General features: G+C 34.8%; 1 protein-coding gene and 1 pseudogene across 1 annotated transcript; both read right to left on the minus strand.

The window, feature by feature from the left end:
• Positions 1 to 13,422: 13,422 nt before the first annotated feature.
• Positions 13,423 to 14,234, minus strand: LOC149029885 (heavy metal-associated isoprenylated plant protein 39-like). The gene is made up of 4 exons (XM_089143982.1): positions 14,223 to 14,234; positions 13,932 to 14,007; positions 13,621 to 13,823; positions 13,423 to 13,431 (listed from the first exon to the last, which is right to left on the minus strand). The coding sequence occupies exons 1-4, from the start codon at positions 14,232 to 14,234 to the stop codon at positions 13,423 to 13,425; spliced, it is 300 nt and encodes a 99-aa protein (XP_089000108.1).
• A 6,754-nt stretch (positions 14,235 to 20,988) lies between these two features.
• LOC149029886 (putative 12-oxophytodienoate reductase 11 pseudogene) lies at positions 20,989 to 21,411 on the minus strand (annotated as a pseudogene).
• Positions 21,412 to 23,045: the final 1,634 nt, after the last annotated feature.

Genomic DNA, 23,045 nt, shown 5'->3' on the forward strand with positions numbered 1-23,045 from the left:
GTCGATTAATAGGATGTAAGTGGCTTTATCGTGTTAAACGTAAGGCTAATGGGACCATAGAACGTCACAAGGCTCGTCTAGTAGCTAAAGGATATACACAAGAATACGGGTTGGATTATGACGAGACTTTCAGTCCTGTGGTAAAACCTACTACCATTCGCATTATTCTTGCCTTGGCTGTCTCTTCCAAATGGCCTATTCGTCAGCTTGATGTCAACAATGCTTTTCTCAATGGTAATCTAACTGAAGAAATTTATATGCACCAACCGCCAGGGTATGTGGACTCTCGACATCCTTCTTATGTTTGCAAACTGCAGAAATCCCTTTATGGCCTCAAACAAGCACCAAGGGCATGGTTTCAACGTCTTAGTACTTTTCTTCTCCAACATGGATTTGATGGTTCTAAAACTGATTCCTCATTATTCATTCGGCATCACCCTACAACAACTTTGTATGTTCTTGTTTACGTTGATGATATACTCATTACTGGGCCCTCTTCACATACTATTGATGCTTTCCTATCCACTTTGGCATCTGAGTTTGCTCTCAAAGACTTAGGTCCCGCTCGGTATTTTTTGGGTGTTGAACTCATTCCTCTCAAAAATGGGATTCTCTTATCTCAACAAAAATATATTACTACACTTTTGAACCGAGCTGGCTTATTGGATGCGAAGCCTATTTCCACTCCTATGTCTTCCTCTCTTCACTTCTCAGCTATGTCTACTAGCCCAATGGCTGATCCCACACTATATCGGAGTTTGGTTGGTGGTCTTCAATATATTACTCTTACTCGACCTGACTTATCATATTCGGTGAATAAGCTCTGTCAATTTTTGGCCTCTCCTCAAGAGGTTCATTGGGTAGCTCTTAAAAGATTGCTGCGTTACTTGAAGGGTACTTTGTTGTTTGGTCTTCATCTCACGCCATCTTCTTCTACTTCTTTAGAGGCCTACTCTGATGCTGATTGGGCTGGTTGCCCTGTTGATCGAAAATCGCAGAGTGGTTATCTTATTTACTTGGGCTCCAATCTTATTTCTTGGCAATCCAAGAAACAGTCTACTGTTGCTCGTTCTAGCACTGAGAGTGAATATCGTGCTTTAGCCCTTGCCACTACTGAGCTTACCTGGATCCAGTCTCTTCTCGGGGAATTGAGGATTTCCCAAGTCTCTCCTCCGGTCTTATGGTGTGATAATATTGGTGCTCTCTATTTGACGGCAAACCCTATTTTTCATGCTCGAACGAAGCACATTGAGGTTGATTTTCACTTTGTTCGTGATAAGGTTGCTAAACATGATCTTTGTGTTCGCTATGTCTCTACAAATGATCAACTTGCTGATATTCTCACTAAAGCTCTCTCCTCCGCTCATTTTGGTATTCTACGCTCCAAACTCAAGGTTCTTGAGGGACCCTTGACTTTGCGGGAGGGTGTTAGAGTGTAGCACATGTGTATGGTTAGAGTGTAGCACATGTGTACTGTTTTTCATATAGCACATGTGTATGGTTAGAGTGTAGCACATGTGTACTGTTTTTCATATATTGTACTGCTGTCATATTCTATAAATATAAGATTGTGATCTCAAATGAGATCAAGGTTTTCAGTCATTTAACATGAAGAAACATATGTTGAATCTATGCAAAGGTTCTACATCATCTTTCCTCACAAGGGTGTGAAATTAAACTAAAGTTTAAATTGAATTTTAAAAATATATATTATCCAACAATGTGAGATGATTATTTGACACACCACTATTACTTGAGCTGCAAATGACTTGAGTGCATCTCTAATTGTAGTATCTATAACAAATCTCCAATTCATATAATAGTGAGTAGTATTAATTTCTAATCTCTTTTCCATTTAAAATTTTTATGTTATTATCTTTTCTTGTCTAGTTTGATCTAGGTCAAATGCTTAAGTCTAAAATGTAGTATTTCCCTATATTAGACCCTGAATGGTTTGATTAAAAATATTCCAATAATTGAACTGGATCACTTGCCTATCCAGGAAAAACTATATAAAACACAATTAGGTGAAATTTCATCGTAGGTGTTGACTTTCCCGAAAAATCTTTCTAGTAAATATTTTTACACAATTGTTGGAATGGATGATTCCTCCACAATAATGCCTTAGATATATCATAATGTCTTTTTTCTTTTTCTTTTTTTTTTTTTTTTTTTTTTTTTTTTTGGTAAGAAAGAGATTTATTTATTATAAGGTACAACCTCTATTACAACCTAGTCCTAATATATCAAATAAAAGAAACCAACAAAGATGAGGGGAGGGGAAGTGATAGTGAGGAAGGCATCTTGTGAGAGAGCACTATCTTTAGCCAGAGCATTTGCCACCATGTTAGCCTCACGAAGAACATGGCTGAAGGATATAGATTCGAATGAGGCCGAGAGATGTAAGATATCTGCTATAATTGGGAAGACTTTCCAAGATACTAATGAGTGCTTGGTTGTCAGACTCTATGTCAATCTTAGGCAATTTAAAGTCAATAGCCCACAAGATAGCTTGTCTAATTGCCAAAGCTTCTACAGTGAGGATGTCTTGAGCTTCAATTCTCCGTCCAAAGCAGAAGAGCATATGTCCCCAGTGATCCCTTGCAATTCCTCCATAGCCAACGACCCTTCTATCTTTAAAATGGGATCCGTCAACATTCAATTTAATGTGAGAAGGAGTTGGAGCCACCTATAAATGTCTTGTACATCACCATCATAATGTCTTGTAGATGACAACACCTATCCATAAATTTTGCTTCATGCTTGTAAACGCTCACCTTCATGTATAAAATTTATGACTTTAGTTTACAATTTGCAAGTTGGTTTTCCATCAGGGCTTCTCCTAATATTTTGAAGGGGAATAAATAATTATACATTCTCTCTACGACATTAGGGCACTCTCCAATCCATCCAACAGCTCCTATTCCCAAGCATTGTGTATTAATATGTGGGGTGACATTGTGTTAGGCCATCTCTTCTTTCTGCTTTTCTTCTTTCTCCTTCTTTTCATCTTCTTTCTACTTCAAATCTTCCTTGTTGTTCCATTGTCATTGTCTGAGATTGCATATGTTGTCATTGTTGGTAACTAAAATATAGTATGTTGACTTGTACTATAGTGAAGGTCCTATAGAAGGCTTTGGGCATTTGTTATATTTTCAGAGGGTAATTAACACTATTAGAATAGTTTTGAGTATTTCTGAGAAGATTTAAGTGTTTTAGGTGAAGCAAAGATTCCTTAGAATGGTGGATTTCACATGTCATTGCACAAGAGTCATGTTGGATGAAATTTTGAGTAGTCATCCAGTTATTTTATGGGTTTGACTTCAACTAGAAAAACGTATTTCATGAAGTCTTCTTTCCAACGCACTTTTCAGATTGTAATTCCAATATCAAACAACGAAGTTATGAGGTTTCTCATGAAAGTGTGTGATATGGAAGCAAATATGGGAAATGTAGAAATAATATGAAATTTGGCTGTTGTGATGAAATTCGGTCTCTATGATGTAATCTACTTTCAGGAGTTTGAAAATAATTTTTAAGAGTTTGGAGGTCTTTGTGAAATAAGTTTTACATCTTAAGGAGAAAAGTGTAATTTTTAAAGATTGAATGATACAATCTAATGGTCCTTAGAAGGATGCCAGAGCGGTATCCTCCGCCGAGGAGCTCAGAGCCTTTAAAACTAGGGCTGCCGCCCACCTTAGTTTCAAAGAGCGAATAGTAGGTCGGATGGGCCAGCTGTCGAGATTGATTCCCCTGGTTTTTAAGTGTCCTAGACAGAAAAGATTCCATCGCGTGCCTTTTGATTGGTCGGGAGCATGAAAATGTGATGCACTACAAAGTATAATGATCAACATGATCCTGTGTATTGCAGATTAAACGTAAAATTAGAAAATATTCCATTTGAAATAATCTGGTAAAGTTACTCTAATCTTATATCACTTAAAGGATTTGACGGCCCAAATATCACCCGCCTTTTTAAAGTGGATATCCAATGATTGTGTGATTAGATTCTCTTTGGGACTCATTTAAAAGATGAAATCCAATGGTTCTTGTGCATCAACGTTTATTCTATTTACAAGCCCGAATTTTAGCGAAACAGAGGTAGGTTTTTGAGGTTTTTGGCTTGTGAAGATTAAGAAAAACAAGGAGAAGCCAAGAAGCAAGTTGGGCATGGAGAACAAGCTCGGATGCTAGTGAAAACGTTGAAAAAAAAGGTGAGTAATCTATTGTAATCTCCCTCAATTTGAAAAGTTTCACCTTTCAAGTAGTTGTTTGTTAGGGTTGAGATTGTTTGAAGTTGTGACCTTATACTTCTATGGGTGCAAGAGTTAATATTGGAATGAGTGCTCTATGTTTTGAATTAATTGAGAGTGGGTGCTCTTTGATCATTGTAATAATCAAAATTTTAGTTGAAAAGTAATGAGTAAATACAAAGCTCTATTTATGACATTCCGTAGATGTAGGCAATTTGGCTGAACCATGTAAATTTGGCGTCTTGTGTTTCTAATTTATTTTCATTGCATATATTGGAGTGCTTTGGTTGCAGAGTGGTGGTGCATTGTTTGGTAGACCCAGCTACATTGTGGTGTGTGGTGGACGTGCCTTTGTGTAATTGATAACTATAGGATTATCTTAATCAACCTTGTCTTGAGCTTAAAGAATAATCACATCAAAAAGAATTTTAGAAGACACTGATTCACCCCCTCTCTCGGCGTCAATGGAAATAACATTCCTTTTTCTTGTCATCTTCTTTTTTAGCTTGTTCCTTCTTAGGCTTCTAGTGGCCCTTCAGAAACTACATGTGTACCAATATTTCCACAATTTTCCCACAATATCAACGGGATCCACTTCTCCTGTCACTGTCATTTTCTTTTCATTTAGATTCGTAGATACGGATTTAATTCCTACCCAGGAGATTAAAAACAGTGAAAATTTGTTATTTTCTGCTTCAGCTGAGAGGGAGAAAAAAAAACAAGCTATAGAAATTTCAAAAAAGCTATTTGTTAAATACCTGGAACAGAAGAACTGCCTCCATGGTCTTCGCCCTTTCTTTGTCGCCGCATAGATCTATTTTCAGGATTACTTTCTGCAGAAAATGGTACCAGAGATCAGTATAAACAATTAGAAATTCAAGGTGGGTATCCAATAATTACATGAAAGAATCAAAGAATTGAAACACTATATTCATCACAGAAGATTGCATGCTTCAAGACAAAACAATTAAACTGAATTTGATCCAGAGAGAGAGAAAGAAAAACTGACCTTCATATTGCAGACGATGAGATAACCCAGAAATGGGAGCTAGAGACTGCTAAGAAGGTGAATGAGTTAGATCGAGCTCTGAATGGTCTATCTTCTGAATTTATAGCCCTGATACCTAAAAGAAAGAAGAAGAAAACATGATTCAACAAGTGGCGTCATCTAGTTGCATCAGCAGTTTTGAATTCTCTGGTTAACAAGGAGAAAAAGAGGTTTGCGGATCTCCCAAATTTTGAAATAAATGAAGGGAAAGAAGGTGAATTATTCCTTCTCATAGTTGACTTCCAGAAAATTTACGGGCTCAAGGTAGGTAGGGTCTTGCTTTCTTCATCTTTCGTCCAACTGCGACCGGCAAGATAGAAATAAACTCAGTGAACAAACGAAGAGCCATGGAAAGGGAAGTTGAAGACGAAGAGCTTTCAGCGGAGTTTCAGGTTGAGGCTGAAACGTGGAAGCCTAGCCAACCCATCTTCCTTAGGTTCCTTATTTGTGTAAGATAGATCAACCAACTGTTCAACTGTACATAAGAGGTTGCTAGCTAGCTACAAATTTTTGTCCTTTTTTTATTATTTTTATTTTTTATGGAATCCTCCATTTCACAAGATGACACAAGCATTGTTTGGGTAGCCTTCTTCAACACTCTGAACGTAATAACATGTTGTTCTATATGGGTTGTGATGACCTGCAAGCTCAATTGCTGCCCTAACCATTTGGGTCATATCTTCGTTCTCTTTTTCGTCTTTCTTGGTTTTTTCTATCTCATGCTCTTCTGGAGACCCTACAGAAACTATATATATGCCAATATTTCCTCAATTTCCTCACAATGTCAACAGGATCCACTTCTCTTATTACTGTCATTTTTCTCTCAATCATATCCATCGACATAGAATTCATTCCTGCACTCCCCAAAAAGAAATTGTTATTTTCCGGCTTCAGGTGAGAAAAGTTCCAAAAACCCATCAATTCAATACCTGAAACTGAAGAGACTACCTTCATGGCTTTTTGCTTTTCTTTGCCACCATATAAATCTATTTGCAACACTACTTGCTGCAACAAATGGTAGCAAAGACCAGAAGATTCAATATTCAGATATCTAATTAAGTAAACTGGGTTTCGATCTAAGTACATGAAATAACTAAATTATTGAAACAACTGACCTTCATGTTTTATCTACTGGGTTTCAAATATATGCAACTGGGAAGACAAACTAAAAGCACGACGCAATTCAACCGATCAAAAGCGAAATACAGAGACTATGAGAAACCAAGACAGAGATCCTTTAAATCAACGAGTCTCTGCCGGACGCTTTGGGAGAGAAAATTTTAAGATTTAATTTTTAATGTAATTTAACTTCAACTAGTGTGAAATCGTGAATTCACCATCTGTGAAATCACAGAAAAAATACATCCTCGTCATCATCATTATCAGCATTTTAAACTTTCATCCATTGACTATTCAATATTTAATATAGTTTAATTTTTATCACGCATAAATTTATGTTTGAAATAAATTTTAGAAAAACAATTTTAGTGGAAAGATGAGTTCTTTGTCCAGAGCGTAACTACAGAAGAAGGATCCGTACAGGAAGGGAAGCAGAAGATTCATAATTATATGGAACCATGGAAGGACGATTTTGCTTTGCAAAGGGATTATAAGCTATATTTTGAATCCAAAAGAATTTTTAAAATATGACCCTGCAACATGAACGGTGGTTACGTGATACGTACCAATTGCATCAACATAAGGTGGATTAACTCTATAGAAATTGATATTGATTACCGTTTGTTTTGACTTCTGATTTTTGCAAACACGATTAGGTTCACACGACTTTTTTGAAGTATAGGATGGAGAGTTGAAATCCTTTACTCATTGTAGAGACCAATGTTCTTCTTATACTTCTCTATCATATATTAGAAGAGGGACCCAAATCTGAATTCTGGTAAAAAAAAATTAAGTGCAGTGGGGCTTCTTCAATGAGAATTCAATTCCAAATCTTAGAGACATAATCCCAAAGGGTGGCTCAGTTGGCAAAAGACCAACGTTTCCACATAGGAGGTCAGAGTTTGAATCCCCTTGGGGCCAGGGGCGCAGCCCTGCCTATATTAATTATATAAAAGCTCCCCTGAGGATGTAGTCATGGTGCGCGCAAGACTAGTAGATCCCAATTAATTCACAGATTCTAGTACAATAATGACAATCTCATAGATAGAACTAGTAAGTTTAATGAGGTCTTAGGTTTGAAGCTTTGTCCCTCCATGCCCCCTTCCTATCTCTTGTGCTTGTAGGCCACAGTCCTCATGATTGGTTTGAAATGATAAAAAAGAGGAGAAAGAAAATGTGTGGGGGGGGGGGGGGTTTGAATGCTTTGGGAAGTGTTTATTAGACAAGGGGATGTTGATTTCTTAGTTGGAAGGAGGGGGAGGTCAAGCATGTCGGCCCATTCTTTCTTATATGATGTAATGCTTATAATATTTTCACATGTACATGTGAAAAAACTACTTTTCGAATCTTTTTGGTCATATAAATAATTTTGTTTAAACATGAATTAAAAAATAAAAATTGTTGGACATTGTCCTTGTTCATTCCTAATATCCCAATTAAACCCGTAAATAATCATGCATATTAACCCTTTTAGAGGGTGGGGTTAAATTCTTCAAAGAGGTGATCTCTTATGCTGAACTTACAACAAGACCATAGAAAATAAGTTGCCATGCAGATTGAAATTGACTGAGAATGTGATTTTCTCATCCACCCCCAATCAATTACAAACTAGAGCTGGTTTCTCAAAGCGAAGAACTTGACTCAATAAGTCAATATTAAATAAGAAGAAATTTCTATCTCCTTATATTTACTTTCTATTTATTCTTACCCCCTAAAAAAAGTTTTACTTTTAATTTCCTGTCTCTAATATTTCAAAATGGCCAAATTACCCTTATTTAGTAGAGATTTTCCTAAAAATAAGGAGAAATTAACCTAAGGCATGTCACCACCAATGGTCAGTTAGGCATTCTGGAGATAGTAGTGTCAGTTAGGCATTCTGGAGATAGTAGTGTGTCCTGTAGGGTTCATAAAACTTTCTTTCAGCATTTTGACGTGGAGTAAAATGATTATACACTCTCAGTAGAACATTAGAGCACTCTCCAACCCATCCAACAGCTCCCATCCCCAAGTACTGAGTATTAATATGTAGGGTAATATTGTGGTAGTACTTGATGAAAGCGCCAAAAGCTTCAAAGTTGATGAAAGAAATTGAATCTAACTCTGTAAATCCTTAACTTATTGCATATTAGGTTGGCACAGTCTAGACCCATACATTAAATTGAACCCAACAAAGCACTTAACATGTTGCATTGAACATGTACAAAATATACCTTAAAACAAAGGAGCTTGCTTAGATGGTTTTGATTTGATTGGTCCTCCAAGTCCAAATTATAAGATAACACAAGTACTGTTGGGATAAACTTCTTCCACAACATGGTAAATTATTGGGCAGTTATAACCTGCAGCAAGCCTATCCGGCGGGGCCATCTCTTCTTTCTGCTTCTGCTCTTCTTTCTTCTTCTTCTTCTTCTCATCTTCTTTCTTCTTAGGATCTTCTGGTGGCCCGAAGGAGACTATTTGTGTGTGCCAACGTTTCCGCAATTTCCCCACAATATGAATAGGATCGGCTTCTCCTATCACTGTCATTTTCTTCTCATTTAGATCCACTGATATGGAATCAATTCCTACCCAGAAGAAGAAAAATAAATAAATAAATAAGAAGGGAGAGAGAGAGAGAGAGAGAAAACTTGTTATTTTCTGCTTCAGCTGAGAGAGAAGTTTCAGAAAACCTATTTGTTGGATGGATACCTGGAATAGAAGAAGCTACGTTCATGGCCTTCTGTTTTTCTTTGTCTCCGTACAGACAAATTTCCAGCACTACTTTCTGCAGCAAATGGTAGCTGAGATTAGAATAAACAATTAGAAATTCAAAGTGGGTGCCCAATAAGCACAAGAAGGAATAAAATAATCGAAATACTATATTCATCACAGAAGATTCCATTCTTCAACGCAGCAAAAATAACGGAGCAATTAAACTGAATTTGATCCAGTGTGAGTGAGAGAAAGAGAGAGAGAAACTGACCTTCATTTGAGTATTAAATATTGCAGAGGAAGAGAAACAAAAAGTAGGAGAGACTGCTAATTAAGGTGAATCACTTACCTAGATCGAGCTGATTGATCTATCTCAGAATTTATAATCCTAAGACCACAAAGAAAGTGGTTGGGTTCAATGCATTTAGGGACATATTCTAGATGCCCGTATTGAGATCTCAATTGAGATTTTAATTTAGACTTTTTACATAACAAACGGTTAAGATCGAAATCTCAATTATGTACGATCGCACGCGTAAAATGCGGAAACAATATAACGCTAGTATAAAAAAAAACAAAAAAAAAAAACATTCCTCTTAGGTTCTTTCTCCCTGTCCAAGATGACAGGCTGTTGCTAAGGGTGACGTCATTTAATTACATAAGCAGTTGGTCGCCTGTGCAAGAGGACTGCTTTTTGGATTTGTCACCTTCTCTTATTCAACATGGGCGTAGGTACATTAACCCTACCGCCGCTCCACCGGCCACCCCTCCCCACCCCAAAAAAAAAAAAAGAGAAGCCATGGTGGGTGGGTGAATGGTCCCTTCCCATCTTTGACTTCCAGCAAATTAATGGGCTAAAGGCATAAGGTCTTGGGTTCTTTGTAATCCTGTCCTTGTTCGCCAACCCTAACAAAGAAACTTGACCGTGGTAGCTAGGGTTTGTGCCTTTGTGAGTATGAGAGGATGAACTGTAGGTCCTCACCATCCGTCTAAAACATGATTTGGAAGACAAAATGTCAACGAATTGGTTTCTAACTTTCTATTGAAGAGCTTTTAATTTTTTTCTTATAAGTTCAAGAAAAATTTTCAAGACCATCCCCTAAGTTACCGCTTAAAATTAATGCTAGCCCATGAAGTTTTCATATTAACCAATCAGACCCCTTACAGGGTGGAATATATCAAAGACGCTTATTGCTGTTAAGAAATCATAAATAAGAATAACATTGAATTGAAAACTCTATACTCAACTCATTTCTTTATTTCCCTTTATCATTGATGATTTTTTCCGTCTCTCTCTTGATCATTAATCCACACATTATTTGGGAGATATGGTTCATGGATAGTACTTTTAAATTTAAAATATGAGGACAATATTGGAAATAGATAATAAAAGTTAACTAAGACTAAGTATATTTTTTTGTATCAATTTTCATTCTCTATTATTTTCCTATTTAAAAGAATGGGTATAAGAATTCATTTTTTTGTTAAAAACGAAAAATGGTTTGGTGACTTTTGTAAATAAATTATGGAATGAAAAATAAGTTTGGTATTTTAAAATGAAAATTTGTTGAAAAATGATAATGAAAAATTAAACAAAAAAATTTCGATTAATCAAAATAATAACAATGATTAATTATAAGAAAAATGCATCAAACAAAAGGCATTACAACTAGAGTAGCCTTAATCCATATAGAAAATCAGATCTAAGTCAAAATTGGAGATTCATAATCTTATATTGTCGATTTCTTCGACATTCTCATAAGAACGAGTATCGGTGCCCTTTACGCTGCAACCGCAAATGCCGGTGACTCCTGTCCGCTATTCACCGAATTTTTGTTTAAACAATTGTGAAAGAAAAAGAAGGGCTAAAGTTAAACACTTTTGTTTAAACTTTAACAAAATACATACAATGTAGTTAAATACTAATTAATTAAATATTAGTCTGTAACATATTTTAGATGTACCTATTAAATATGAAAAAAAAAAAAAATGAAATGGCCAAATGCTAGATAATCCATGTGTTGAATCTAAATAATTAAGTTAGAATATGATCGTCTATTGAAATAAGCTTCCCACATTTTCTTCCCAAGTAGGGCACTTGAAAAACTATCTTCTAGGTTTCATCCGATGCAAGACATTCACAGTACCATCTCACCTTGTCCATATGGACACGTTGATCCTTCACCTTTTATCAAACTATACAATAAGTAGAAGTGAAATAGAATATTAACATTACGACATTAACTAACACTTAATCTTTGTCATGTATAATTCAAATTCATCATTGAATCAAAAGAATCTTGGTGGATTTAAATCACTATCCCCTTGAAACATTTTCATGTTCCAAGTGCTCTACCAATTGAGCTAAAGATTCATAAAGTAGAGTTGTCCAGTAAATATGCAATAAGACTACAAAGATGCCTTAGAACATCTTGAGATAAGGAGATTCCCAAAGACAAATTCTCTTATCTTTTCCCTATCCTGCTAAAGCAAACCTTACTGCAACTACAGTTTGAGTCTTCAAAATAAAATAAGAAGCCATGCTCAGTTGGTTCCCAAGGCAATCAGAGCTGTTACCCATCAATTGAAGGCTGCTGCAGTTCCTGTGATTCAGTCTTTCTAATATGTCTCCCCTTCCAGTAGATGTATAAAACAAGTAATCTCAATCTTGCTATGTTATTTGTTGTAAAATACTAAGGCATATTGGTTTTAACTCTAACCATGGTTAGACTACCTTGACCCTGGTTAAAGTAAGAGTAGATCAAAATACAGCTCTCTAGGTTCAGAGAAGTCATGGTGGGAAAAACATTAATAAACTGTTTTTCATAGGATATAAAAAAGACAGCTAGGACGACTGACATATTTACCATACATATCCGAGTACCAAATCTAGCTTAAGAAAAGCTTCAATGAAAGTGAAGACAGATTTGAGAATTTTGTTTTCAGTGATACTGTTCCAGGATAAATTTGATTTAATACTCTCTGTTTGGCTAGAGCAGTCTTTATCTATGAGGTGTCAAGGAAACTGGACCCAAATGTGGAATATTCGGAAAGGGAGGAATTGCTCTAACACTTCTACTGAGAAATTAGCTTAGAAAGTTGTTCATAGAGAAGTTTGCGAAAAAATCAAATCTGAAGTAGTGGAAGAAAGAAGGCATGGTCTGACATGTTGGGGAAAATTACAAAAGGATCATAGAAGTATATGAAAGTACAGTTCAAGACTCATTGTCAGGATTACAAAGTTACACACTTCTGATGAAATCTACAGTTATCCAACATGATCTTCACTTAAACCAGATTACAAAATCAAAAAGTTGGTTACAAGGGATATCCTCTAGAACTGGAATTGTTGATTGTTCTTGTGTCCATACATCCTTGAGAACTACAGAATCTTGAGAAACATAAACTTGATATGATGAAAGGCTTAAATGTTAGATTTATTGTGAGACTTGTGCAGAGGTGCATCATGAAGATAGAGAAGGTTCTGATCTTTGCCCGTAACATTGCACCCATAAGTCTATTTATTGAAATATTTGAGATGATCTTTGGCTGGCAGATAGGAAAACAAGTACTTCTGCTTCAGGGTGATCAAGAGTTACATGATTTGCAAGGGATATGGATAAAACTTAAGATTTAAATTGTTATTTGTAAGAATCGAAACTTGAGAAGAAAGTTTAGGGATTCAAAAATAAAATTATGACATTTTAAACAATATTTAAATTTCTATGAATAGAAATTGAAATTTTAAGAGAAAGTTTAAGGATTAAAAAAAAATCAATGATTATGATATGATAAAATCAATGGATAAATTTTGACGAGATTTAAATCACTATTAGTATAATCAAAATTTTAGGAGAAAAAAAGAATAACAAAATAAAATAATAATTAAAAATTCAATTATGCTTTTTGAAAAGATTAACGCAAAATATTCAATTACTGAAAAGCATACTAGCAAAATTGTGAAAGAGAAGAATAATTTGAGAAAGAGAAAGTGAATACCTAATAATTGTGAAGAAGATTTAGGAAAACTCCAATGTCGGTTAACTATTCCAATATTTTGTGAGAGGTGTGAAAAAAAAAATAGAAAATACATAGGAGATTCAGGAGAGAATAAATAAGAAGAAATTCATATATCATGAATTTGTTTAGATAATGATTAAGAATGACATCCATAGCCATTATTTTTATCTTAATTTTTTTTTTTTTTTAAGGGGCGAGGAAATAATATATTTCATATGTGAAGTGAAAGAAATAAGGAAAAAGCATTCTCTTTCTCCCAATTCAAATATTCAATCTTTCCCATGCATCACATCACAAACCCTAAAACATGGAACAACAGTGAAGAACAAGAACAAATCTGACAAACCTAACATCTTCAGGAACCAGAGCGTACGGAGGATCTCCATATTAACATATCACACAAGGGCTGGGGTGCTCTTCGTATTCAACGAAAAACCTCCGTGAGGGTGAGTAATGTATCCACTCTGGTTTTTGATAGAGCCCACATACATTAACGCCATCGGCTTTCTCTTTCACTTTCTCTTCAGCTGGTTTCTTGGCTTCTTCTTTCTTCTCTGGCTTTTTTGGTGGCCCAGCAGTGACTATATCTGCTCGCATAAGCTTCCGCAGCTTCTTCAACACATCCGTAGGATCCACGTTTCCGATCACTGTCATTTTCTGCTCCTTTATATCCATGGAGATGGAATCGATTCCTACGAGAAATTAAAAAGACCAACTTAACATTTCTTAAATAAAACCAATTTTTCTTTATTTCAGGTGGTCATGAATAGAAGTTGAATTTTGGAAAACCTAATTGATACCTGGAAGAGTAGTGACTGCTTTCATGGCGTTTCTCTTATCCACGTCGTCATGTACGCAAATCTTCACCACCACTTCCTATAACAAAATACAAGCAGAGCGAGAAGATTGAAATTAGTTTCGAATCGAATAATAGAAGCAGAAAAGGGAAAAGCGAGAAGAAAAAAAAAAGTAACAAATTCACTCAATTAAAAACAGAGAAAGGAATGTATCTAAAATGAATTAATCAAACCAAGCATCTGAACTGAACTGAAAAATTTTATGGCGAATTAAGAGGCAAAAGAAACACTAACCATAATTCCCATCTGGCCGGATTTCAGGTTTCTGACCGGGAAAACAAGAAAATAAAGATGAAGAAAATACAAAGAGACGCGACCAAAGGGAATTGAGAACTAAGCAATGTTTGTTTGTCTGCAATTAGAAACGAAGATCTTTACTCCAAATTTATACAAGAAACTGACTTGGAGGGGGACAACATGTCGAAGTCAAGTCAAGTCACTACATTTTTTAATTTTTATTTTATTTTATTTTGTTTATGATAAATGTGACGTCATCAATCCGGGAAGGGAATACGTGTAGAAATATTCCTTTGGTAATACTTATGAAAGGATCAAAATTAGAATTTAATTAAGAATTAATTTTAATAAATTTCTAAAATTAAATCTCAAAAAAAAACAAAGAGACGAAATAGAAAGTTTACAAATTTATTAAATTCAGTTCTTAGTTGGATTATAATTAACTGTTTCTTGTTACAATTCTAAATAAAAATTAGAGTAAATATCACTTATCTCCCTTCTTAACTGGACAAATAGCACTTACACCCCCTCTTAGTTGGATAATATCACTTATCTTCAAAAAGGGTATGTTGGACTTTTAATAATTACAGATAATTTAGGTTTTAACTATGGTGTTTTGGTTTTTAATAATTATTTTAATTAATTATAATTTAGTATTTTAATTGTTAGGGTGATTACGCTAATTTAAGGTTTAAAATAAAAATATATTTTTAGTTAAGGGTAGTTTGGGGTTTTAGAAAAATATTTAACAATAAAAGTTAAATTTAACCGAGAAAGTTAACATAGAGGAGGTGTTTAATATATTTGCTAGGTAAGATGGGAGATAAATGATATTATCCAACTAAAATGAGGTGTAAGTGCTATTTGTCCAACTAAGAGGGGAGATAAGTGATATTTACCCTAAAAATTATAAGAAATTTCAGAGATAGAAATTGTAGAAGATGTGAACTTAGGTATTCATATCTCATATGTTGACTTCAATATTGCTATTATTACTTTTTTTTTTTTTTTTCTTTTTCCCTCTTTGAAAACTGTTTGTTTTAATTTTTACATTTTATTCTGAGAGACTCATTAGAGTAAATTAAAAATTTTATTTACAAAAAAAAAAATTTAATGTAAGAAATAAAATAAAAGTTGATTTTTTGCATGTTTCTATAGAAAATATTCATAATCTCACTGTCAAATTTAATTTTTAAAAAATGATTATTTAAATCAATAGTGTTCATGTTTTGTTGGTGTAGATAAATGACATTCTTTTCCCTTTAAAATATTTTTATATTGAAGCAATCTTTTAATTCTATTATTTTCAGATTTGTTGTCAGGAAAATCAAGTGAGTGTTAACTTTCGGTTGGTCCTTTATTTCAGTTTCTGGAAAGTTAGTTGTCATCCACCTGGTTTTGAGACTTTCTAATTATAGAAGTCAACTGCATGTGGCAGCCCAATTTCCTAATGAATTATATTTTATTTAAAAATAGAAATAAATGACATTATTTTACCCACGTTTTCATCACATTATTTATAAATTAATGATTTTTGTTTTTTGGAATCAAAGTAGTTGCTCAAGAGTGTGTCTAGAATAATATAGGATTGGAATAAAAGTAGTTGCTCAAGAGTGTCAAGAATAATGTAGGAAAAGTTATTGTTATATATTATAGCTTAGTTGCTATCTTAATTTTTATTTTTTTTTTGAAATTACTAGTCTAATCTTAGATTTTGCTAGGCCGATGTCTCCTATCATTTAGTTAACTAATAATGTTATATCTTTGTATGTCAATGCAGGATGGATAGAGTAGTAAGATCCATACTTCTTAGTGGAGAGGTCATGGATTTGATCCTTGCGGATGATAAAGCACCCTTTGAGGATGTAATCGAGGTGTGCAAAAAAAGCTAGCCCGGATAAACCTCAGATACCAAAAGAAAAAAATATATATATTATATTTTTGTATTCTTTTTAAAACTCCAAAATAATCCTAAAGCTTGATATCATTAAGATTTGTTTCTTTGAAATTTACATGACAAAAATATAAGGGCAAAAGATTCATATTTCATATATAGGTTTTCTTTAAATAAAGGTAATATTGCATTTTGGCTTCTTAATTCTAATGAAGGGTAAAATAAACCTTAATAGCTTCTTGTTATATCTTTGTTCGACCAAGTGCTGGGTTGAAGTTGATCAAGGACTATGTGAGAACGGTGGTTGCTGCTTGGTCAATGTGCTCATCAATGCAGCCAAACAAGAAGAATTCAAAGGTTTTGGATGTGTGGAAAGCCCCTATTGGTGACCAGATAAAGTGCAATGTGAATATTTCTCTTAATAGAAAGAAGAACTATATGCAGGTGGGGGTGTTTTGCGGGATCAAGAGGGGTTGTTCAAGGGAGGTTTTGCAAGGAAGTTTCCTTTGTGTTCAGTCCTTGAAACAGAATTAATAGCGATCATCGAAGGCCTTAGGTTGGCTTGGCGTTTGGGGTTTTGTCAGATTCAAGTCGAATCTAATTCTAAGGAAGCTGTTGCTCTCCTCGACCCTTGTAGGCATGCACAAGAGAGTATTGTTCAACTCATTGAGGAAATAAAAACCCTTTCAGGTGTTAATGGAAGGGTGATGTTTGTTCATCTTGGTAGATAAGCAAACAAAGCTGCTGATTGGATGTCTAGGGTGCAACTTTGTCCCTTAGACCCATGGGCTTTCTTCCCAGATCCTCCAACTGGATTAGAAGGAATTCTCATGGTGGATAGAGAGTCTTGTTTAAGTTAAGTTTTCTTTTTGTTCCTTTGGGTTGTTTAGCCCCGTCTTTGTGTCCAAAAAAAAAATAAAAATGAAAAAGACAATAATAATTTCAAAAAAACAAGACTCTAGTTGATGGATGCTACATAGGGCAACAATAATTATCTTAATAATAGAACAAAGTGATTAAACCCCACTAAATAAGGGATCAAAGGGATCAAGTCTAATTATCTTAATAATAGAACAAAGGGATCAAGTCTAATTTACCCAAAAAAGTAAAAACATAACAAAGCTATGTGATTGACATTTTTCAGATGAAGGGATATGATTGTCGAAAGCACAAAGCAAGCAAAGCCATGCACTTGAAAAGGAAAATTTCCAGGATAGTCATAATGAGATCTTTTTTCGATAGTCATGATGAGATCTTTCTTAAGTACTGTCTAAATTCTATTCCAATCAATTTATTTATTTATTTATTATTATTATTTTTAATGTAGAAGTTCTCATTATGTACTTGGAAAACTATGCCAATGGAGCTCAGGTTTCATGTGAGACAGCATGATCATCATCCTCACTCACTCACTGGATTATTTTTAGTAAACAATTACAATTTCTTGGACTAAAGTTTTAAAATTTTCACAAATATATATATATATATATATATATATTGAAGGTTGGGAACAAATACAAGATTTCATTTTTGTGAAAAACGAAAAAATGGCTCGATAACTTTTGTCCCGAATTAGTTATAGAATAAAAAAATAAGTAAACACAATAAAAAAATATTTATAATGTTCTAAACTGGTTTGGATTCGTTTTCAAAAATAGCTGTTAGAATACTAGCATGAGAAAGTTTTGTTGTCCATTGCAAAGATTATTAGTAGGGTGGTCTCCTTAGACAAATACAGTCGTAGTGGTGTTCTGAGGCATTATGCTTGAGTGCTTATGGAACTGAAGGAAGGGGATGAAATTTGTGAAAGAGATTCAGATCAAGAGATATGAACTTGGCTTCAACCAAAAAAAAAGAGTTTAGAACTTGGCTTTACTCGGGTATACAGTTTCATCCAGTGAATTATTTATTAAAATGGTATCTCGAACTCTTTTGTCCATTATAGAAAGGGACATTTTGCTCTTAGTGCAACGGGAAGGGGAAGGCAAAGTATTTTGATGCAGCCACAAAGGATGCTCTTTCTCCTTCAGGTGGTAGGTCTCCCTTGGACAATTGAAAAAGGATGGTTGGGGTTGGACTCTTTTGCAAAACCCTGAAATAGAATCAACTCAAATAAAACCCCTAATATTAATCAATTAACTCAACAGGTGGGACCATCCTTGGGGGATCTTAATCTTCTGCGGCCCAAAACCCAGCGGCTATCAAGCGGCCGCTCTGGATGGCGACCAGGTGTCAGAGGCTGAAATTTCAGCTGCTAGCTTTTAATTGGTTATTTCTCAAACGAATCAATAACAATGAAACGGTCAGAATAATGGACCGATATGGTTAAACCAAACCAATCCATTGTTTCTTTCATTTTTCAAAATAAAATAATAAGTTATCAATTTAAACCCAACATCCTCTTCTATTCATTCATCTCGACGGAAAACCTAAGCCTAACATCGTCTTCTCAAGCGAATGATTGCGACCATGACGGCACAATGAATGATAATGCTGAAAATATTTCTCTACATCGTCTTCCATCTCGACTGCAAATTGATTTCTTCTTCAATCTAATTTGAGATCTAACTTCTCTATGTCTTCTTCTATAGTCCATTGTTCTATTTGAGCTCATGCCGGCCAATATCAACGAAGACTCTGGCAAAGTATTGTGACTAAGACGACACAATGAATGATTATGACAACACGATGGAGAAAACCAAACTTCCTGAATTGGTAAGTATTATTCTCCAACATCTTTCAATTTTATAGATGCATCTTCTTCTGTACTCTTGTTTAATTCATAAATGAATGAATAGAAGAACTTTAAATTTGCATTGCATTCAATTTGATTGTTTTTACACAGCCTAAAATGATCTTTCATTTGAGGATACTTCTTGTGAAATTGTGTGGATATTAGCTTGGATGCCTATGAAGCGTTTGATGAAATGTTTTTACACAACTTGAGTCATATGTAAAGATTGACAATAGTATTTTGTGGATTTTTTTTTCCATTGTTGATTCCGAGTTCTTAGCTCAAAATGTAAGAGCACCTGGAGATAAACTAGGGTACGGTGGTTTGACTCCACCAGGATTTGTAAATTATTGTTCTCTTTTTATTTTTTGTTCATTTTCTTGGAGAACCCTGCTCATGTCATTGTATTTGAATAAAATACCCTACTCATGTCTGTTTCCTTAGGTTCTGTAATCAATTAGAATGAATCCCTATGCAAATCTGTGGCTTCTAATAGGGTCCTGTTCTATGAAGATGAGTTATGCCATGTTGTTGCTCAGAATAAGCTTGGGTGATTGCCTTCACTCTTCCCTTATTACTCCCTTTGTCCTTATATGCATATAGAAAGGATGCAGTTTTGTTGCTTGCCTTAGGTATGATAGGTTTGATGAGATGGAAATCTTGATTTGTAGTGGGAAATTAAAGTTTTAGTTATTAGTACTGCTATAGTTATTTGTGTAGTGTCTTTTGAAACATGTTATTGTATAGCTTCCTTGTTTTATATTAGCAAGTTCTATATGGTTGAAGTTCACAGTAATATTTTTTACATTTACCCACATGGCCACTCCTATTGACTGACTTTCATTTTTAATGTTTGATTGTCTTTTGAGATTAAAAGATTTGTATGGTTGCAAAGTCATTATATTTGTTTTAATATTAATTTTAGCTCTTCTTTGGTTTGCTTAAAAGATGATGAGTTTTGTGAATAAAATCTGAAAGGAAGAAAGTTCATGCCTGAGTGTAAAACATGTTAGAGGCCTTTGGAGTGTACCAATTACACCCAAGTCAGTGTTGATAAAGATAAAAAATCCCTAAAGAGGAATTCCAGATATATTACTCAAAAGAATCAACAATAAACAGAAAATTTATTAGAATTGGGAAATTATTCCTACTGAGCTAAACATAAGATTCATGAGGAGATATGCAAGAGCAGGTTTTATCTTTTCAACAGATATGCAAGAGCAGGATTTTTTCTTTTGATAGAATGTCCAAGAGCAAGTTTTATGTTTTCAATAGATATATATGCAAGAGCAGGTTTTTGTTTTGGTAGAATGTCCAAGAGCAAGCATTATCCAGCTCAGTGAATTTCATCTGTAATTTTGAGTAGTCTTTAACTTTCCCACCCCAAGCAACCAAACAAGCTACACTTTTAAGATTTAAAAGAAAAGTAGGAAAATTTTGCTTTTTTCAAGAATTTTCCAACCCAACCTTTATTCCAGCAAACAAACGCAGCCTTGAAGAACTCTTCTCTTAGTGGAAAAGAAAATCTTTGGTTGTCAATATGTGGCAAGCTTGGTGAGCTTTGATCCTTCTCATAACTGTTCAATGTGGTATGAAAGAAATTGGAAGCATGACCATCAAAGATACATGCAAGCGATGGTGATAAAGGCAGTGGTAATAGAGATTGAAGATTTATTATCACTGTCCAGAATCAATTAAAACAACTACTTCAAGTCCAGGAAGAATAAGGGAAGTGATTTGAAAACTATATGGCTGCTCTCTTGGAAATCCCAGGTGGTCTAGGGTCTGAAAGACCTTCCATCCAGTTCCAATTGATACAAGCCCAATTCAAGAGAAAGCTCTTGATAATCCCCAACTTCAAAGGGGAAAAGGAAGTCTTTATTTATAAGAATAGCATAACACTATAACAGTTACTGATAACAAGGCATCAAAAACTTCTACAGAATAAAATCCAGGCATTATAACAAATACATAGAAAAAAAAATGATTTTTAAGAAACAATTTCCTAAGATATCCAAGGCAGTGAATCAAGTCTCTAATGGAAGTGGTATCTTCAAGGAAAGGATAATCAACATAACCAAGAACAAGGTCCTGTATATAAGTTTGTCTCTCGAATAAACTTATTGAGTGGAGCATTAAGCAAGAATCTCTTCGATCGGCAAATCAGGATTTGCCAGGAACAAATGACCATAAGCAATAAGATCTATATAACCTGTGGCAATAGCTATGTTACCCTCTTCTCTGTCAGAACCACCAGCAGCAATAAAAGTACCATTGAAAGCCTTTCTCATGGGTAGAAGACTATGAGGAACTACATGTTTTTCTTCAGAAGTTACCATCCTTGGCTCAACCACATGGCAATAAGAAAGCCCAAATTTGCTTAGTTGTTGCGCCATGTAAAGACCAAAAGCTTCTGGGTTTGAGTCTCCACACTCCTTGTAACCAGCAAAGGGAGAAAGCCTTATTCCAACTCTCTCAGCTCCAATTTCATTCACTACTGCTTCAACTACTTCTAGTGGCCGGGAACCTGCACTAACGATTTTCAAAGCTTCCACCATATTACATGAAAATCTCCTCTGTTTTACAATTGTTTTATCTTTCTTACTTTTATGTGTATAATCTCTTTTAATACTAAAACCAACTATTCTTCCATACTAGTTGTAAAAATCTTATGCCTTATTCCCTAAAGTGAAAGTCAAACCGATCCGTGGCTTATAATCAGCATAATTATCTTCAATGGGCGATATCTCTGAATTTTCTATGTCCAATGCAATTCACAAAAACTACAGTACTACCATCCCTTTAGCATTATATAACTAATCTTCTAAAGAAAATGAACTATTTTATAAAATGCCTGCTATAAATTAGTATAAATAAGGGTGTATGCATAAGAAAGCTCAGATTATACTAGGATTATCAAAATAGTAAATTATAAGGGCATATTCTACTTGAAAAAATGACAATAGCATATGACTAAGTTTTAGTATATATCTGATAAAGCACAAGTAGGCTAAGTAAAAACCTTGATTTTCACCCTACTTGAAACACACAAAATCTGAGTAGAATCCAAACCTACTTTGGAAAACCCTCCCATTGTCTCACTTTGAGGAGCTCAACATATGCATGGACCCCCTATTAGGGAAAGGTCACAGGCTCGGAGCTCTCCAATGGTGACAAAGCAACTATACAGTAAACATTGATATTGGACAAAAACAAAAGAAACATTGAGAAGCTTGTCAAAGCAATCCATCATCAGGGATTATGAGATTGCTTTCCAAAAGTAAAACATGGCAAGGGAAATCTTAAAACTTTTAAATTCCATCTGAACTGAGAATTTGAGTCGGAGAGAAAAAACTCACCACCATTTCTACCTTGTAATTCAAATACTTCAAGAGAACAAAGTAACCAATTCAAGTACAGATTAAAAACAGAAACAAGGGTGATTCACAACAGAAGGATGAATACTGAAAGAGATATTCACTTCAGTATCTAGCATTCATTTGGGGTTACATAGCAGATTTTTGTTAGTCTATATATCAAGTGTGAGTCATGCACTGTAGTGATATAAGGCAAGGAACGAGATTTTGCTGGGTATCGCTGGTTCACTACCCAGCAAACTGGCGTTACACCCAGCGAAATCTCGCCGAATATCGTCGGCTCGCTACCCAGCAAACCGGTGATACCCAGCGAAATCTCGCCGAATATCGCCGATTTAACTTAATTCTCGAGTCTCGAGTCCCTAATTAAAATACCCTCTTACTTTTATGACACGCAATCCCAATTTCCTCTTTGAAATTTTTGAAATACCTTCTAACTCAAGGAACCAAAAGTCACATCACACACACACACGTTTCACTTACATTATTACACGCTTGCAAAATAAATTTTAAAAATTAATAAAGTAAGATGAAATATCCTGCAAAACGTCTCAATCAATACTCATGTTTAGTTTAATATTTTTTATCCTTTTACTTTTACAATCAGTGGTTCTCCATAAATCACTTGTGTTGCTCAATGTGAAAAACCAAAAACATAAAAACTTATCTGAACTTTAGAGTCAGACTTTAGACTTGAGAGATGACACCTTGCGTGTGATGGATCAAAAGAAAAGGCAAAATGCACATTTTCTTCATTTTGTTGCAGGGATGAAGTTCGGTGTTTTGGGACGATGGTTCTGGCAAAGTTCTACTTG

Source organism: Hakea prostrata, chromosome 1 (assembly GCF_041222555.1).
Source record: "Hakea prostrata isolate BN-2017 chromosome 1, UWA_Hpros_2, whole genome shotgun sequence".
Lineage (NCBI taxonomy): Eukaryota > Viridiplantae > Streptophyta > Magnoliopsida > Proteales > Proteaceae > Hakea > Hakea prostrata.